Genomic DNA, 20,839 nt, shown 5'->3' on the forward strand with positions numbered 1-20,839 from the left:
TGGCTGACACAGGGAGACCTTATATGTTAGAGCATCATCAACATCAACGTGTTGTGATATTTCATTTTCAATGTGACAGTTGACAATTTTTATAGCAATTTTCATCACCAACGCGTTGTCAAATGATCGTTTTGATTTTAAGAATTGTCAAAATTGGAGCCAAATTGGTGAAGAATATAGAAATGGTGTGCACGGGACAACTTGACCCGTCCAAGAGTGGGACGGGACTACTTTAACCGTCCAACTTTTTTTTGTTTTTTTTAATAAAAAATTTAAATCTAGAACCAAAATGAAAATGTCTCGCACGGGACAATTTGACCCGTTCAGATTTTTTTTCGTTTTTTTTAATAAAAAATTCCGTTGGGCTTTTGGATTGTTGGGCTTTTGTAATTTGGCACCGGACAACTTGTCCCGTCCAAAATTAAAAAGCAAATTTTGCCCAAAATGCGTTGGTGTTCTTCCCTTAGTTTTAGAAATTTTGAACGGCAAAATTGATGAGGTGTCACAACACAAAATGGAAATGCGTTGATGATGCTCTTAATACTTGATCATGTCAACAATTTTCCATTCAAAGTACGGAAAAAAGCCCATTTGGATTAAATGTCTCAATAAACGAAACAAAATTTTGTGGATTCAATGAGATTGAGATTTCTATCTTTACGGTTATTCTAATTATGCAAACTCTATAATTAGGCAGTCCAATTAGTACCATTGCATTATAGTTAGGCTATCCATTCTTTATAAATTGTTTGGTTTACCTTTGTAATTTAGACAACGGACAGAAACTGCACCCCGGCAATGTTTCAAGTAAGTTCGTCTCAATGTTTTCTACGTGAACAATGCTTGCAGTTTGTTTGAAGGCCCCATTTTATATTCTCTCTAACTTTGCGTACTTTTTTCACTATTGAATTATTAATCAAAATAGTTATTTTAAAATTTTCAAGTACGATTTTGGGATTACTTCAAAACCCGGATGCTTTGCGTACGTAGGGTGTAGGTGATTGGATCAGGTTGTTGTGATTGGTGAATGGCACGAATTAAACCCATTAATATGTAGGTGATTTTAATAAGCCTTGATATGTAGTGCCCCAAAGATCCAAACGTTAATATTGGGCTCTATCCCTGGACTTCATGCTTAAAGTTGGACCAGAGCTTGGTTCAGTTTTCAGCTTTCACAAAACTTTTAAATTTGCACAAAGCCACAAACTCAATAACAACGAAGAAACAAAGTAATGCTTAGATCTTTCGAATTACAGTAGATCGTAATTGATGTTTTATTGGAACAGATCCAATCTGGATTTTTTTTTTTGATGGTGAACTCCTATTTGTTAAATAAATGCAAACGCAAATGACACAATGAATTTCGATTGGGACATTTCTATAATTTACGATTTTATTTATGATAAAAGTCATAAAACTAAATTTTTTTTTATAAAATGTTGATTGGGTCATATTTTTCAGCTTAGATTTGTAGTGTTTTTTTTTTTTTGTTTGTTTGTTTTGGTAAAACGATTTGTACTCCTTGAAACATTGGATGGAGTATGGACTCTGGAAGTGTGGAGTTGAGATTTAAGAAATTGGTTATTGGACTGGACTGGACTCACTCGAACCATTGACCATACGTCCGTTTTCTGAGTTAGCGGTCAGGTGACCAGGTCATTTTGGTTTTCTGTTTGCTTTTTTTCCTAATGTTGCGCATGATAGAATAATGATGAAAGATAAAATGATTATGTTGGAATTGAATTATTACAACCTTAGTTCTCTATTTATACACCGTATATGATTAGGCAACTAAACAGGGTTTGTTGTAACCGCCCAGTAAGTCGGGCATTCTAGTGAGTGGCATTACGGTGAGTGGTATTTGTTGACTTCCTTGAGAAGATTCGTTGTCTTGTGATTATCTCCAATACCCCTTTCAAGCTGAAGGGAGTATGTTGAACCCGAAAGCTTGGATAGAAGAAATTCAAATCTTTGTAATCGACAACCCCTTTGTAAATATATCGCCTATTTGATCCTTGGTGGATAAATATTGAATAGTGATTGCTTTTTGAGAACTAGCTCCCAGAACATAATGGTAATCAATTTCCACGTGTTTGGTGCGGCGTGAAATACCGGATTGCTGGCTAAGGAGATGGCAATCGATGTTGTCACAATGAAGCATAGGACATTGAGATAGGGGAATGTGCAAATCTTTGAGAAGAATACATAACCAATAGATTTCTCCGCAATTATGAGCAAGTGCTCTATACTCGGCTTGATGATGACCGCCACGGTATGTTGTTTCTTGGCTGACCATGAGATAGGATTGGAGCCAAAGAAAACACAAAAACCTGTAATTGACCTTCTATCCATGGGACACCCACCAATCGGCATCACAAGTATGCATTCAAGCTTGATGTACCTTTAGGAACCAAATACCATGTGAAATAGTACCTTTGAGGTACCTTAAAATCCTTTTGCTGCAAACAAGATGTGGCAATCTTTGACTGTGCATGAACTGACATACCATATTCCTTTGCAAAAAGAATTTTCCGGTCGAGTCCAAGTTAAGTATTGCGGGCCCCCAACAATAGATCTCAGAAGCGTAGGATCATCCAATAAAGCTCCAAAGATGATTGTCCGGTTTACATGTGGTAGATATGGGAGTAGAGCAAGGCTTTGCATTGATCATGTTGGCCTTGGTAAGAATGTCAAAGATGTATTTTGACCGTGATGAAATAAGCCATCATCTGAACTTCTTGTAGCTTCAAGACCCAGAAAGTAACTAATAGAACCTAGATCCTTCATTGAGAAGATATTGCTCAACTGATGAATGATATGTTGATAAACTTTGGCAGAGCTCCCTGTGATTAAGATATCATCAACATATACAAGTACATATGTAGTAGATTGAGTATCCTTTTTGATGAACAGAGAATGATCTGCCTGTGATGCTATGAAACCAATGGATAAGAGAGCTTGATAGAGCTCCTCATACCAAGCTCTAGGAGCTTGTTTGAGGCCATAAAGAGATTTGAGCAGTCGACAGACATGATTAGGTTTGTGAGGATCCACAAATCCTTTTGGTTGAGTCATGAAAACTTGCTCTTTTAGATGACCATGTAGAAAAGCATTTGAGACATCCAACTGTCTGATATCCCAATTAAAATTGACTGCAAGAGAGAGAATGACCTTTATTGTTGCAGGCTTTTGCAACAGATGAAAAAGTCGATCATAATCTAATCCACTCTTTTGATGATACCCCTTGGCAACTAATCTAGCTTTGAACTTATCTATAGTGCCATCAACCTTCTGTTTTAATCTGAAAACCCACTTGTTATCCACAAGATTTTGAGTAGAAGAGAATGGCACTAACTCCCAAGTGCCATTTTTTATCAAGGCATTGTACTCACTGTCCATAGCAGCCCTCCAGTTGGAATCTTTGATTGCTTGAGTGTAGCATGTAGGAGTTATTGGTATAGAAGAAAGAGAGGTGTATAAAGCATGTGAAATAGGATGTTTAGAAGAAATGAGGACTTTAGGTTTAAAGATGCCACTTTTGGATCTAGTTTGCATAGAATGTACTGTGTCAGAATTTGTATTAACTGAAGGTGAATTGCTTCGACTGTCAGAACTTGGAATTTCTAAAATGGAAGGAACTGAGGTGTTTGTGCTGGCAAGTTTGTCAAAAGAAATGATGTTTGGTATTGGAACTTCAAAAACAGAAGGACAACAAAACTCAGAATTTAAGAAAGATTGAAGTGAAGTTGTAGGAATAGTTTCTTTGAATGGGAAGTCTTGTTCATTTAACACTACATGTCTTGATATATACACTCTCCCAGTTGTAGTATCAAGACATTTGTAACCTTTGTGATGTAAACTATAACCTATAAAGATGCATGATTTTGATCTTAGGTCAAGTTTATTTGAAATGTATGGTTTTAGCCAAGGGTAGCATCTACACCCAAAAGCTTTTAACACAGAGTAATTTGGAGATGTTTTGTACAGTTTTTCCCAAGGAGAAACATGATTCAATGATTTGGAAGGAAGTCCGTTGATAAGATATATGGCTAGCTTTTGAAAACATCATCCAAGTATTTTGATGGTAAATGAGGACCGAGAGATGAGAGTTCTAGATGTATCTAGGATATATCCAGTGTTTCCTCTCCACTACACCATTTTGCTCGTGTATGTGGACAAAAACTGATGAGAGATACCATTATTTGAAAGAAAAGTCTTAAGTTGAGTACTAATAAATTCACCGCCACCATCAGTTCTTACAGTCTTAATTTTCATATTCAAGAAGTTTTCAATGAAAGATTTGAAAGAATAGAATACAGAATCAAACTCAGACTTTTGATGTAAAGGAAATATCCAGCAGTATTTGGTAAAATCATCAACAATACTTGCATAAAATCTATAGCCATCAACTGATAATACAGGAGAAGGACCCCAAAGGTCAATATGTAAAAGTTGTAATGGGTGGACAGTTTTACAAGTTGACGGACTAAAAGAAAGTTTAGTACTTTTGCCCAAAGCACAGTCTTGACAAAAAGAAGTTGTGGATGTGCCTTGAACTGCAAGATGCTGCAGAACTTTGGCCAATACTGCAGAAGCAGGATGACCTAGTCTGTTATGCCATGTTGAAATAGATGCTTTTGTGGCAGAAAAGGCAGTTGAAATGAATGCATGATGATTAAATTGAGTTGACTTAGATGTGAGATGAATAGGGTATAACCCATGCTCAGTTGGTCCTTGGAAAAGAGTCCTCCCCGATGCAATGTCCTTGACATAGAAAGCATGAGGAGTGAACATCAGAGCACAGTGATTATCAGTGACAAATTGATGCACACTCAAAAGGTTATGTGTGATGTGTGGCACATGTAGAATATTCTTCATTTTGAAACTATGTGATGAATTTATAGGATATAAATAAGATGAACCAGTATGGAGTATAGGCAAACCTTGACCATTGCCAATTTGTAATCTTGTCCGAGCCCCTTGTAATCCGAAAGTGAAGTGATAGATTTGATAGATCGAAGTGAGATGGTTTGTTGCTCCAAAGATATCGCATACCACATTGAGTCTTGTGGAGTATATGAAGAGGTAGAAGCTCTTTTTGTAGAATCGGTTTCATTCAGATTGGCTAGCATTGCCGACTTAGCGAGGAGGAATTTGCCCACATAGGAATGATTCATCCTATTGTGGCGGTCTATAGCCACATGACCATATTTGTTTCAGATCGACATTGAGGCCTAGATGTTTGAGTTCCAAAGTGTTGTTGTAACCATTGTAATGTTGAGATCCGGTATTGGTATAGGAATGATTGTTGTAGTTGGAATGGTTATATCGTGCCATCCTTTATTATTGTTGCCTCTGCCTCTATAATTTCCTCTTGAGTTTCCTCTTCCACCATTATAGTTATTACCTCTGCCATTTTCTCTTCCACCATTATAAGTTCCTCTTCCAGAGTTTAATGAGCTTCCAAAGATAGAAAGCTTGATGCGGTCGATCGGAATGTGTCAGTAGTTTTGTTGAACTCCTCAACCGATAGTTCTTCACTTAATGCAAGATTATGTAATTCCTCAATAGACACAGGATCATGTCCGGACCTTACGCAGCATGTATAGAAGTACAGAAAGTCGCATACTCCTTTGGTAAACCTTTTAAGGTGTGGAAGATTAAATCTCCTTCATCGGTTATATTAAGGCATCAAGAATTCTCTTTATTTTATAAAGATATTCAGCCATAGTAGAACCATCCTTCTTGATGTCTTGCAACTGACTTTTTAACTGAAGTACATGAGACCTAGAAAGTGTAGAAAATCTTGTTTCCAGAGCAGTCCATAATGCTCTTGATGTAGGAAGTCCAATGACATATGGAAGAATTTCTTCACTAAGGGTGGAATTTATCCAAATCATTAGCATTTGGTCCTTCTTTATCCAGGATACATAATACGGATTGATTTGAGTGGTAGGATTTCCAACACTATCTAGAACAAATTTAGAAGGACAAGGATCTGATCCATCTATGAAGCCATTTAAGTCATATGTATTGAAAACTGGATAAAAGCAGAATCTCCACAACAAATAGTTTTCTCGTGTGAGTTTGAGTGGAACCATATGAGAAATATTTGGAAAAGATACAGAGGAGTTTTGAGGTGGTACCGCCATTGGTAACTGAGGGTAAAAACTAGAATAATTGTTGAAAGATGCATTCTGAGCTCCATGAATAGTAGATTGTTGAAGATGAGAACCAGTAGTAGAGATTTGAGGATAAGTCCCATATGCTGTTGACTTCTTTAAACCACCATGAAAACTTGGATTTGAAGAAGATACTCCATTAAACATTAGATTTGGAGAGTGTTGATGACTCGTTCCATGAAAAGTTGAAGTATTATTCGAGGATTCCTCGCAGAAGAATGCCTGTTGACTTGAAACTCCATTCACACCAGAAGTGTGATGTTGATCACATAGATTCATTTGATTTATTGCAGAAGAATCATTAATAGGTTGATTTCGTTGAATCGGTGAAGAGTTATTAACAAGTAAGGAAATTTTGGAAAATTAGCGTGACCATTATTGAATTTGGATTTTGAGCATCGACTTGTAACCTTGGATCTTGAGTGTTGATTGTTCTTTGGATCTTGAGTTAAAGAAACCGAATCGTTTATATTGTTCATGTGTGTTGATGGTTGTGAAGTTTGATTAGTTCTTGTCATTGAAATCAAGATTTGAGTGGAATCCTAAAGTTTGGATTGAAGAACACGAAACCCTAAAAAAAATTGAGGATCACTCACAAAAGTGTGATTGGCTCCGATACCATGATAGAATAATGATGAAAGATAAAATGATTATGTTGGAATTGAATTATTACAACCTTAGTTCTCTATTTATACATCAGATATGATTAAGGCAACTAAACAGGGTTTGTTGTAACCGCCGTAAGCCGGCATTCTAGTGGTGGCATTCGGTGAAATTTGGTATTCTTTGTTGACTTCCTTGAGAAGATTCGTTGTCTTGTGATTATCTCCAATAGCGCATGGTTGAACCTGGAAGTTATATTCTGGGGTCGAACCAAGTCCAAAGGCAAGTGGTCGAAGTTCCATACCTATTCTCAATCTTATATGCATCATCCGCTCCATCTGAACTTGTTAATACTTAACACAACATGCACGAAAAAAACTCATGAGTATTTTAGGCTTCATCTTATATATATGCATTAATCATTTTACTCACTTCTTTGTTGTTGTATTACACAGGCAATGGAGGTGGTTTTCGTTATTGTATTATTAGGATTACTAAGTGTAGGTAGAGTAGAATGTCGTGCAGCCGTTAATATAAACTCAGGTGAGTACCCAGCGATGAGTTGTCGAAAGCACAATGCATCATTGACTGAATATGGAGGAGTTGGGGATGGAAAGACCTCAAATACAGAGGCTTTTAAAAAGCAATAGCTGATCAAAGCAAGTTTAGTTCAGATGGTGGGGCTCAACCTGATTGTTCCTCGAGGAAAATGGCTTCTTGGAAGCTTCAATCTCACCAGCCATTTCACACTTTATCTCCAAAAGGATGCTGTTATTCTTGCGTCTCAGGTGTGGTTCATTTTTACAATTCGTAATGTTAATTTAAATGTTTTATGATAATTCATGTACGTATAGATAATACCTATGTTATTTTGGTAGGACTTTAGTTAAAATGAGAAGGGAAAAGAAGAACATATATGCATCTTATCTAACAACAACCCTCCATATTAACTTATATTAAATTTTGCTTATATTGCAGGATGAAAACGATTTCCCTCTAATACCGGTTTTGCCTTCTTATGGGAGAGGAAGAGATGCTCCTGGTGACGGTTTAAGATACAGTAGTTTCATCCATGGGAACAATCTCACTGATGTTATACTAACAGGTACCATTTCAAAATACACCATAGGTTATGAATCTAGGTAATACTTGCCTATAACTCCTATAGGAAAATACTTTGCTTCAAAATGCAACAAAACTAAATGAGAGGCGCCTAATCGTTTTTCGGGTGCTAATGGAACAATTGATGGCCAAAGGTCAAACATGGTGGGACAAGTACCACCGGGACAAGTTGAAATACACCACCGACATTGATTGAAATTTTGTACTCTAAACGGATACTGATTTCTAATCTCACATTGTTGAACTCTCCACAATGGGTTGTTCATCCGAGTTCTGCCAGGGTTCATTACTACTTTGAAATTTATTTTCATTTCTGTCACTTCTTAGCAAACAAATTTTTCAGTCTCAAGAGATTCAATAGAACTTTTATTGTTTTACATACAGTAATGCGTGAGTACTAATCTTTGTTGACTAACTAGCTAGTTCACAACCTTAATTATCTTCGATAAAATATACTTACGAAAAATACTGACAATATTATCATCCAAAAGCTTACGATCCATGCTCCATATGATCCGGTTTCACCTAACACCGACGGCATTAACCCGAGGTACAACATTTTAGTTGCTAAGTTTAAGCTTCTAAGTCTCGCCTTTGTTATGATCCTACATTCCCAAGTTAACTATTTAGGTGTTCAGGCACCACAACATTACGGTAAAAACAATTTGATGCAGCTAAGTGAAGTCTTTCACTTTTTTTTATTGGCCAAATGTAATGTTTTGTGTTCCTTTTCTCTCTGAGACTCTTCCTCGAATGTGCTAATTGAGGATCGCTACATAGTCTCGAGGAGACGAATCGCATTTCGTTAAAAAGTGGTTGGGATCAATATGGAATTAAAGTAGGAATTCCAACACAACATGTAATCATCGGAAAGGCTCACTTGCATTTCCCGATAGTGCTCTAATAGCTCTAGGCGGGTGAAATGTACGGTGGAATCTGGGATATTAGGATTGAAGACACCGTAGCGATAAATACAGAGTCCGGAATTCAATTAAAACTGCAATAGGTAGAGGAGGATATGTTAAAGACATCTTTGTAAGAAGCGTGACAATGCACACCATGAAGTATGTTTTACGGATGACCGGAATGTATGGGTCACACCACGACAACAAACCGACCGAAAAGCTTCCCGTGATTGAACATCAATTACAACGACATAAGAGCAGAAAATGTCACCATGTCGCAAATTTGGCGAGGATGAAGGGCAACCGGTTCTGAGGAATTTGCATCTCTAATGTGAATATTGGGCTATCCGAAAACCGGAAGGAATTGCAATGGAACTGTGACCGATATTGCCGGATTTACAAGTGGTGTTACTCCCAAGCCTTGTGCTTTGTTGCCTGATAAGGCTGCAGGAAAAGATTTTAGTTGTCACTTTCCTACTGATAGGCTACCTATAGAGGATGTTAAGATGAACACTTGTTCTTATTAAAGGATGCATGGAAGCATGAGAAAGTTCTCATGATGTCGTTGTTTTAGTTTTTTATTTTTCCAATTAAAGCATGGGTATTTTTGGGTGCACTAGTGTTACCCCCCCTAATTAAAATTGAAAATGACATAAATGCCCCCACCTAATTAAAATTGAACATTTTCTTTTTGAAAACAATGAGGGCATTTGTGTAATTTTCAATTGTTTGACTTGAAAGTTAACGGTCAAACCAAGTTGACCGTGTGATTAGGGGGGAGACCCTAATTTCCCATCTAGTGGGGGGAAATCCTAATTGGCTCATCTAGTGGGGGGATAATACTAGTTAACCCTTAAAGATTATCTATGCAATTAGTGTTGAAATCTCTAAATAAAATTTCTAGTATTTATCCCTTTATAGATTTCGAGTTTGAGATCATTAATGATGTTTATGCAATGGTGTTCAGTGTTACAACCAAGATTCGTACATGTAATTAAGATACTAACTTTCCCACAATGCATTTTTTTAGCCATCCTAACCCAATCAAAGACTGAAAATAATGACCAGCTACTTGTAAAATTTTATAAGGCTGAGTCCAACCCTGAAAAGTGGAGCCAAAGTCGACGGATATTACTCTCTATCAGTACGCCACTTGGTATGGCACAATGTGTAAAATCCCAAAATTATACCGGTTTAAGTGGGCGTCAAAACAAAAACAGGTGGTTTATTTGGCGCTTGTTCAGGTGTTGGACCCAAACATTGTACTCCACTACTCCCTAGAGCATTCCCAATACAGGTGGATATGGTGGGAATGTGACAATATTCACCTCTTTATGGTTCAAAATCTTTGCCAAATGCAAAGGTGAATATGGTGGTGACTATTTTCCCAAGTCAAAACGAGGATGAAATCTTCAACCGAGATAGTGGCTGAGTTGTGAACTTCGGACAGGATATTGGATTCCGTCTAGATTACAAAACTTATCAGACGGAATCCAACATCTCGTCTCGCTATATTTCTTTTTTTCCAGATGGAATCAAACATCCCGTCCGGAGTCCTTACGGCTAGTTCACCAACAGTCAGAAAGTCAGAACGGTAAAAAACAGTCAAAAATAAAAACTTTGGTATATATACAACATTTATTCCATTTCAACTCACACTTCCAACAATCATATTTCTTCTTCTTCAAAATCAGTTCTTCAAAAAAAATATATCAAATGGCATCTCAAGCATCTCAAACAACTCAAGCAAGCAAGTGGTAGCACTCAAGCAAAATCAAAGACTCACTTCAGTATGTCCGAAGATCAAGCTCTATGTCTTGCTTGGATAAAAATTAGTGAAGACTCCATTATTGGTGCTTTTCAAAATGCAAAAGGATTTTGGAATCGTGTAACAAATGAGTTCAATCAAACACGTGGGTCGGATAGGTCTTCCGATTCAATTTGCGGTAGATGGAAATATATTTCGAAAATGATGAACAAGTTTGTTGCAATTGTGAATGCAATGGAGACTCGACATGCAAGTGGTACAACAATACAAAGCCGGGTAATTACAACTTCGTTAATTTGTCAATTATTGATTATTTTAGTCTTAGTCTAATTATTTCTAATAGCAAGATGCACTTGCTATGCACGCGATGTTAAACAAAACTTGCCAAAAAGTGTAAACATAATTTGGGTGAGCACACTTACAATTGATAGTATGTCTGAGTGCAGACATACTGGCAGGCTTTTAATTTTTGAAGTGAATGGAACTCCATTCTTATTTGATTACCAGACATACCTAAGCAATAAACTTTTAAGTATAGTTCCAAATAACATGTACTTTAAGCCTCTCATTCTAGCAACTGCACGTTGCAAACGACAAATACAAAAGGTTAGTGCATCAAAAGCATCTATGTAACGCTATTGACTAAAATTAGTATCCAACCCTTAGGTAAATTAGTCACACTGGATGAGCCTGAACTGTAGAGGTAGTCTTCAATAATTGCTTCTATTCAACTGAGGATATTGGCTCTGGTATTTCGCAATGTCGGTTGGCATGATGACATGTGCTGTAGAACGTAGACAATGAAAATTTTGAATATTTATACAAAAAATTTACTTGTGTATCTCAAATACATGGTTGGAAATTAAAGAAAATGGTGATATACATGGTAAGAGAAAAAAAGGTTGAGCTATGATGTCAGAAGATAAAAGATTAAGCCTTGTGAACTGCATACTGCTTCAAGTTGGCAAATGCTCTGAGCAAGTAATATGGCACATGGATTTTGGAATAGTGTTCTATAGTAGAAGAACAAACTTATATACCTGACCATCACAATCCAATATATTAAATATTTTACTTGCCAAAGCAACGACACCGATCCTAGATAGAAGAAGCACTAAGAGTCATGCAACTGAAATAACAATTGTTATTTTCATTTATACTCATATCCAAATATCTTCCATTTAATTGCGACGATTGTCACAATGATATTGAGTAAATGTTGAAACTGAAGCATGAAAGGTACTAAAATAGTAGATTTTATGAATGTCGTATGTGAAGAATTAGTGACCTGAACCAGACTCATTTGCTTTTGAGAGCACAACTAAACCGAGGCTTCATGCATAATACAACACCGAAGAACTGCCCTAAGGAATATCGAGTGTCGATGAAGATCCATGTCAAATTAATGACCCATGGTATTGTGAAGCAGTCCAGCAGAGTCACACTGGTTATAGAGTACTGGTATGACGTAATAATTGCATTAAATAATTAGTAGTTAATGAACACAACAACTGCTCCCAAGATGCAAATCCAATGTCAGTTGGAGAGACAATTTCTAAGCACATGCACATTTATCTGATCTCTTCCTATCTCATTTCTAAAAATCTAAGCAAAAGTAAAATCCCTAATTTTCTAAGTCCCCACCTGTTTGTTGTTTATGGAAAGTTCTACGTCCCCACCTATCTGTCGTTAATGGAAATTCAAGGTACTTACGATAGGCATCAATGTTGGCTAATTGAAGAAATCTGCAGACGCCTATTATGTTGGAGAATTGTTCCACTCTCAAGGCAATGACATACATTCAGCATGTAAGTACGAAACCACTGGAGCAGTCACATCTGGAAATGTTATTTTTTGTAAGGTTAGTAAACATTACCTGAAGATTTTCAACTCTCAAGGAACAAAATGGAAATGCAAGGTACTTACGATAAACATCAATGTTCAAGGAAGAGAGGTTTTTTAGCACAAAATCTAAAAGCACGAAATTTTTGGTCTTGTTGAAACACCCAGTAAAGTGTGGGAACCCCTAGACACGGAAAACTTTCAAAATTCATTAAAGAGGAGAAAAATATTGAGATCACACCTCCCAAGATGAAAATTTTAACATGAAAATGAATAAGTTGTACTGTGTCCTACCTTGAGCAAAATTGTGATAAAAGAAGTGGGACTCTTCAAGTATACGATGGAAGGGTAGGCGATAAAGTGATGCACCTGTTAGTTAATTGATGAAAGCATGTAACAAATAAGATTATTCAAACACGGTGATTCATGAAAGCAAATCATGGTATACTATAGATTTGAATAGCCTCTACTTGTAGTATCCTGCTTTAACAACCATGTAACAACAACACTCTCAATTAACATTCTTTTATTTGTAGTATAATATATCCTTAATTGTATGCAAAAAAAAGCTAAGCATTCTCAGTTCTCCGTTTTTTATTCTGGATTCTGAGAGAAGCCTTAGCTTTCTCCTTCGTAGGTTCACTTGTTCATATTGTAATAAGTAATATATTATCAATATGGATGCACCAGTGATGAGAGAAAATATTTGGTTATCAAAGCTTAGAGCGAGTCCAATGGAGAGCTCCCAAAATGAGCTGCTAAAGGGTATCACGTCAGCTAAATAGCAAGAGAGTCAAATTTGAAAGCGGTTAAACAGAAAAACCGTTCCAATGGAGGGATGAAGATGAGGTGCTAAAGGGACGACAGAAAAACTGTCTGTTAAAATTTAACACACGGACGGCAGAAACTGTGCCGTCCGTCTCCCGAAACTTATTATAACAGTTGCTAGCGAAGGTCTTAACTTTGGTTGGGTTTATGTCTCCTTTCAAATAAATTTAGAAACCTTTTAGCAGCCCCATTAGAAACACATTTTGGTGGTTGGGGTGCTATATTTGCCTTTAGCAGCCCATATAGCCCCCATTGAAATTGCTCTTAGGAGAACATCACTGAGACCATTGTTTCTGAAGCTATCTTTTTTTTTAAACGATTATGGGGGTTTAGGCGGACCCCAACCTGTATTAATTTAAACTCTTTGGTACATTTTACCTGTAGCATTTTCCTCCACTATTACATTCAGATCATACATGAGAGGAGGAAAGCTATAAAAGGTTTCTTCTGGATTTATAATTCTATCCACTGAAGCTATCTTGTAAAAAGGTAGATTGCAACTCTTGCATTTCCAACTGCTAGCTAATTGCAAGTTCGTTTTGTGTCACATGTGTAAAGTAATTGTGTGCTCTCAAAGCAGGAGATACCTATATATAGTATATTATACTATACAAAACCTAAAACATATGAGACCCTTAATTCATCATTCTCGTATAAATTCAGAGTACATATAAGTATACAAGATCCCTCATTTCTCCTCTGTTTCACTTCCCCTACCACCTTCCTTATCTCCCACTGCTTTTTAATGATATTATCGAATGATTTGCAACCAATTACTCGTATGAACATTCTAATAACTCCCTAGTCAAAAATAAAAATCAAAAAAATTAGGAGAACAAAAAACATAATCCACTGCGTATATGAGCCTTTGCCCTTTCCCGCCCTCCCTAGTCCTTCCCCTTTCATTCATTTTCGTACATCTTTATGTATTGATTCAATGGAAGATTCAACCTTTTTCCGGCACCTTCGCATTACCATTGTCAGAGTTATATAAGCCAATTTCCTCTGTATATCAACTCATCTCTCACTCGCTACTGGGATGATTATCTTCCCTGCGGGTAAACTGCAGTGAGGGAAGCATGCCCACACACATCAAACATGCCTTTTAAGCATTAGGTTAATCACAAAGAAATATTGCATTCATTGACAAATTAAATTGACAGAGGGACCAACTGAGTATATCACACTCATAAAAAGTCTATAAAAGGCTCCTACCTGAAAGCGCCTCTCTTCATTAAAGCTTGAATTTCGCAGCTTAAGTTCTCCTCTACTTGTGGTAAGATCATCCAATATCTCCGCGTCACACACCTCTGGTCCACTCTCCTCAGAATTAGATGTTTCGCGTTCCTGTCAAGTGATTTTGCATAGGAAAGAGAGATTTATGTAATAAGTATATTGATGGTCTTGACATAATTAATGAGTAAGCTAAGACAGAGTTGGCATTCACACTTCTTAATACAATTACAACAAATACATGGGGTCTCCTATTATCCAAAAGATGACTGTTGAGTGTGTCAATATCATACCTAAAACATAAATTCTATTTGGTTACAGTTGTACACTTGTAATTTCCACAAAATCAGTAAAAGAAGTTACTCAAGATTCTTACCCTCTCCAAAGAAACCAGGCTTGTTTATGAGAATTGGGTCCTACTTCTACTAAATTGTAAAGATTATCACCCCATAGATATGACCAATTTAATAATTGATACAGCACACCTTGAATGAGAGGCTGAGACCGTGACGTGGTGCACCAACAATTTCCTCATACTCAGCAGCATCCAATTCCCACAGGTGTTTTGGGTGAAACAGCTTCGGAAGAATGTGCTCTCTTATGCTTATAAGAAGAAAAAATGGCAAAGGGAACAATATTCCAGCAATAGGTATCCATGTTATGCCAAAACACATGAGAAGGTATATCAACTGGAAGACTGTGAAGAGAGCAATATACTTAAAGGGCACCGACTCCACAAAAGAAGCATGGACCCCTTCCAGAACCCTGCTCAAAAAGGAATTACACAAATGAAAAATGAAACACTAAAAGACTATTGACGTCATTGGAATCAATTTAAGAAATTTTTGAAAGCTAAAACCTACAGTACATAAACCACGCAACGCAACACAAATCAAACCACAAAACCTAATATGGGATGCCATCTTTCCACATGATTGAAGGATTACATACTTGTATTTCCTGCTGGGGGTAACAAAAAGAAGTAACATCCTTTCCCAGAACTGGTTCCCTGGAAGGCTATCAATGGCCATATAAGCAAAATATCCCCAAAGAACTGAGGTAGGTATCTTCCTGATTACAGGTATAGCACACAGGGACACACCCATAAGGACGGACTGTAAGAGGTTGCTCACTCTTTGCTCATTGACCCAAACAGGTAGATATGCATCAATGTGTTTATCTGGATCAAAATAACTCTTTGATTCCAGTCCTTCACTTCCACTTCTCATGACTGCATCCTTCAGGTCTTTTAGGTCCTTAGCTACTGAAATAGGCTACAATACAAAATTACACAATCATTATACAGGTTAAGAGAAGAGAATTGAAAAGCAACAATTCAAGCCATTGCTAACAAATAAATTACATGTTGTAATGTCATAGAACAAAATCTATGCCGCCAAAATGCAATCTATAGGACACTACTTCTTCACCCTTCCCACGTCAATGAAATATGGGAATCCTTTCCAAATATGTATAGAAAAAGGGTAATAATATGTAAAGCTGATACAGAAATTGACAAAAAGGTTTTTTATGTCGAATGTAACTTACAGTAAGGGATTTGTCCATTTCTATGAATACATCTTGCATCTTGCCATACATTTCTGTGTTGCTAGCCTGCTGCTTTATGCATTCTTTAGCACTCCATACCATCTTCTTTCAAATCAACTGTGGACCATTAATGACATTAATTAGGCATTCAAATATTGTTCTACCAGAAAAAATTGGTCAAGAGAATAATCTTCAGAGTACTTCAACGTACCTGCTTCTTAAGAACATCAATGCTCTTAGTATGCATGGGGGATTGAGGGAGGACACCGTTTGAAGGAGGTAGACCAATCAACCCACAGAGCAAAACCTTGAATCATGAATTCCAAATTGCATATAGTTAACGATAAAAGAAGAGTGAGCCTTTAATGGAAAACAAACCAAAAGAAGAAATTGGTCATACCATTACTCCAAGCACTAAGATGTCGTGGTGGTAAGCAGAAGGGTTTTTAAGATTAAATCCTGGAGTAAGATACACTAAGATATTGTATATATATCAGTGTTATCGATTATCTGATGGAAATAAAGACAATACAATACAATGCTTACTTCCAATAGAATGAAGATGTTTATGTTGACCAGAAGAAAGAACATGCATACCAAGTATTAGGCATAATTAATCTCTTGACAAAGACTGATGAGAACACAAATTAAACAAACAACTAATTCCAGTAGAGAGAAATACAGTCATAGAACCACAACCAAAAAACTGATTTCTAATGAAATTATCAATGGAAGCATGTGAAAAGATTATAAAAGAATAGACAAAATAAAGTGAAGGCTAGTGAAATCCAATCCAAAAGCATTATGCATCTATATACACTATGACATAGCATTGAGAGTGATCTCGATTACTGACCATGAATTGTGTGAAATTGGCAAAAATTTAGCTAATTGCGAGCAACACAACATGTGCCAATCACCTGGTAAAATACAAAACAAAGTAATTAGCTTAGAAAGTTGTATATGTAAATTTAAAAAAGGGTCTTAGACTATAGAAGCTTCATAAAAGAGAGATGAGGAAGTTGCCAAAAAACTGCAAAAGTGCAAATCTACTTGAAAGTTTGGCATACCTTATTCAACACACTCTGAGTCCAAACCCCATCCAACAAACCCCATCCAACCTCTACAATGCATAAAATCATTGGGATAAAAGCGATTACTTATTATTAAAACAAACAATTATTTAAATAATTTTTCTCTTTCATTTTTCTCAAGTTCCTAAAGTTATATGACTTCGATAAGCATCCAACAATTTGCTTGTATTTTAAAATTTTGAAAGAATAGAGCTCGGTCGTCACAATTATCCACAACAAAAACAAATGATGGTCCATCAAGTTAATACCTACCAACTCCAAAAAAATTCCGCATAACCTCAAGAGGGATTCTCATAAATAATAATTAAAAAAAAATCAGAAGATTGAAAGAATAAATCAGGAAACATGAAGAATGATCGACAGGACAAACCGACGAACCTTCGATGGACTTCAATTCTGAGATTGAACAAATCTTTAGTTGAAGTTTGGAAAATAACCGATCAGAGTGCTAATAAATATTTTAATTTTTTTAAGATAAAGAAAAGCTTCATATAGGTCTTCTCTGCGAATCAGGAATGGAACAAAAAAATAAAGAGAAGATAGAGAGAGAGGATTGGATAATCTAGATCGAATTTGGTGTAGGTCTTAATCTAGAATATTGGGGGTGTTCGTGGTTTGTTCTTGATTGAGAAGGAGATAAGAAAGAGAGTTTGGGTTTCGTACTCTCTCTCTCTCTGGTCTTTTCATTTTTTCTTTAGCAGCCTAATTAAATGTCATTTAATAAGCAATTAGTTGCATTTATAGTGGCGTACAACTCAAAATGAGGCGTGGATTTGGTTTTTTAATTCATCATCACATGTAAAATGACCGATTCCTCTTATTTGAAGTGTTAAGTAATACTTTAATTTAAGGACAATATCGGTACTGAAAATTTATAAAGGCATAAAAAGACAAAGTAGTCCTCATTAATAAATATGTAGACATCTGATTTTATTATTCATCAAGGGTATTATGCGTCAGAAAAAGACCCAGATGAATTTAAGAGGCCACGATCATTATAGACTATACTAGTTGTAGAGATCTTAGTCTTAGTCTAATTATTATTTCCATCTTAGTCTTAGTCTAATTATTTTAGTCTAATTATTATTTATATCTTAGTCTTAGTATAATTATCTTAGTCTAATTATCTTAGTCTTAGTGATTATCTTAGTCTAATTATTTCCATTTTATTTTTTAGTTGTCAAAGGCAAGAATGGTGTACCAACAACAGGAAAAATCGTCTTTTTCACTTGATCATTGTTATGTTATACTCAAGGATAATCCAAAGTGAAGTAGCATTTATGAGACAAGGTCAAGCCGCCCCACAAAGGGAAAAGGTTGCAAAAGTGATGGTGAAGATTCAACTTCTAATTCCCCAAGTGTTGGTGGTTGAATTGGAGGGTTTTCAAGAAATGGAGCGTCCTCTTGGATCGAAGAAAGCCAAGTCCAAGAGAAATCAAAAAAAATCAGTTGGTATGTTAGAGGGTTATTTTACACGTTTAGAGGATACATTTGTAAAGGATGCAAATAAAACACAAAAGTGCTTAGAACTTAGGGAAAAGGGAGCTTGCATATGGTCAAAGAACTATGATGGCAAGAGAAGAAAAAAAATTGGGTTCAAATGGGAAAAAATCCGGTTCAAATGGAAAAAAAAAATCAGGTTCAAAAGATGCAATATGAAGCTAAGATTTTAGCGACTGATACAAGTATCCTTCATCCCGATACCACTTTTATAATTGAGCAACAACAAGCTGAAATACGTGCTGAGTGGGTAAGGGCGAGAGGTGGTTCTAGCTCTAACTAAGCTTATGTAATATCTAGTATTTTATTTTAATTAATGCACTATGTATTTTAATTTCACTGTCTTTTTAATTAATGTACTATGTATTTTAATTTCACTGTCTTTTTAATTAATGAACTATGTATTTTAATTTCATTGTTTTTTTTTTAAATTAATGCACTATGTATGTTCTTTTCAATATAATTATTTTCATAGAAATACAATTACCAATAAAATTAAAATACATTGTAATATAGTTCATTAAAACACAACTTATAAAACACATAGGAACTTCATAGTTTATTTTTGGAATTACATAAGAAATACATTAGGAAATACATAGGAAATACATAGGAAATACTTTGGAACTTCATAGTTCACATTAGGAAATACATAGGAAATACATCATACTTTGGTAGTGAATAGTTCACTCACTTTCATTTCCATTTTAATTTTCCCCTCCTTCTTCCTCTGGATCCGACCAATTTGGATCATAAATTGGTACTGCTATTTCTTTAATACCAGTCTAATTCCACACATGCTCAACTAAGTCCTTTTAAAGATTAGTATGTGCAACTTCATTTCTGATTTTATTTCTTGCTTGAATCATTTGATAGACAAAATGATAATCATCATCTTCCTGAAAGAACTCAGGTATTTTTTTTCATTCCTCTAACCTTTCCAATTCCACACTCCACTTGCACGTTCATTCTCAACAATTATATTATGCATTATAATGCATGCCTTCATTATCTCTCCAAGAACAACAACACTATGACAATGCACAGAAGCCTTAATAATATGTCATCTTGCCTGCAAAACTCCGAATGTACTTTCAATATCTTTTCTTGTAGGTTCTTGACGTTGACTAAAGATCTTTTCATGCTTATTTCTTGGATAACGAATGGATTGAACAAATGTGCCCCATTTTGGGTAAATATCATCAGCAAGATAATATCCCATATCGTAGTCATTACCATTCACATTACAATTAACAATAGGAGCCTCACCTTGCTCTAATGACTCAAAAACATGAGAATGATGAAGCACGTTAATGTCATTATGCGAACTTGGTAAGTCGAAGAAGCAATGCCAGATCAAACAGTGTTTGTCTGCAACGACTTCAAGTACCAAAGTTGGTTCCTTCTTGTACCCTACATGTTGTCCAACCCATCTAGTTAGACAATTCTTCCACACCCAATGCAAACAGTCGATTGATCCAAGCATTCCTGGAAAACCCCTTTCCGCATTTTCAGCTAATATATATTAGCCATGTCTGCCTCAGTTGGTCGTCTCAAGTACTCTTCCTCAAACGTCGTGATTATTGCAGCGCACCAACGCTTCATAGATACAACTGTTGTGGAATCTCCAATTTGAAAATACTGATATGTTGAATCAGATGAACAACCAATTGCTAATTGTTCAACTACAGCTAATCCCTTTTGCAACTCAGAAGTTGCTTGCCAACCCAATCCATCCACCTTGTCTTGGAAGTAGTCGTCGAATGCTGCAACAATTTTCAACATATACGTAAAAAGTTCTCTTTGCATCCTGTACCTTCGCCTAAACTTATGAGGAGGCCACCTACAAGGTGTTGTGAAGTAACCCCTCAGTATAGCTTGTTTATTACGTAAATCACCACCATCTCTAAACGTATATGCTCTACCCATCACAGATCCACTACGTTTGTCTGTATCCATATCTTCAATGGTTGTTTAAGTCATTAATGCCCCAGTAGTGTATAATAAATGCTGCCTCCTCCTCCTCCCTCGCCTCATCATATCATTATGCTCATATCTTACTTTTTCCATGTAGTCATCTTCAGCAGAAGTACCAGAAGACCCGGTAAAACCAGAAGACGAACTATTACTACTAGATCCTCCCCATAAACTTTGGCTGAATGCAATTCTATCTTGTCTAGACATTTTTTCAATTTTTAGCTTGGTTGTGGGGAA

General features: G+C 36.2%; 2 protein-coding genes and 1 pseudogene across 2 annotated transcripts; 1 reads left to right on the forward strand and 2 right to left on the reverse strand.

The window, feature by feature from the left end:
- Positions 1–736: 736 nt before the first annotated feature.
- On the forward strand, positions 737–9,728 carry LOC147487071 (putative polygalacturonase; annotated as a pseudogene).
- A 4,662-nt stretch (positions 9,729–14,390) lies between these two features.
- Positions 14,391–16,151, reverse strand: LOC147487072 (putative boron transporter 7). Its single transcript, XM_086573932.1, has 4 exons — positions 16,032–16,151; positions 15,435–15,757; positions 14,969–15,248; positions 14,391–14,597 (listed from the first exon to the last, which is right to left on the reverse strand). Exons 1-4 carry the CDS (start codon positions 16,131–16,133, stop codon positions 14,391–14,393), a joined length of 912 nt encoding a protein of 303 aa, XP_086430058.1. The 5' UTR covers positions 16,134–16,151.
- A 3,989-nt stretch (positions 16,152–20,140) lies between these two features.
- Positions 20,141–20,584, reverse strand: LOC147487073 (uncharacterized). The gene has a single exon (XM_086573933.1). The coding sequence runs from the start codon at positions 20,582–20,584 to the stop codon at positions 20,141–20,143; it is 444 nt and encodes a 147-aa protein (XP_086430059.1).
- Between the last annotated feature and the right edge of the window lie 255 nt (positions 20,585–20,839).

Source organism: Coptis chinensis, chromosome 7, assembly GCF_015680905.1.
Source record: "Coptis chinensis isolate HL-2020 chromosome 7, ASM1568090v1, whole genome shotgun sequence".
Taxonomy (NCBI): domain Eukaryota; kingdom Viridiplantae; phylum Streptophyta; class Magnoliopsida; order Ranunculales; family Ranunculaceae; genus Coptis; species Coptis chinensis.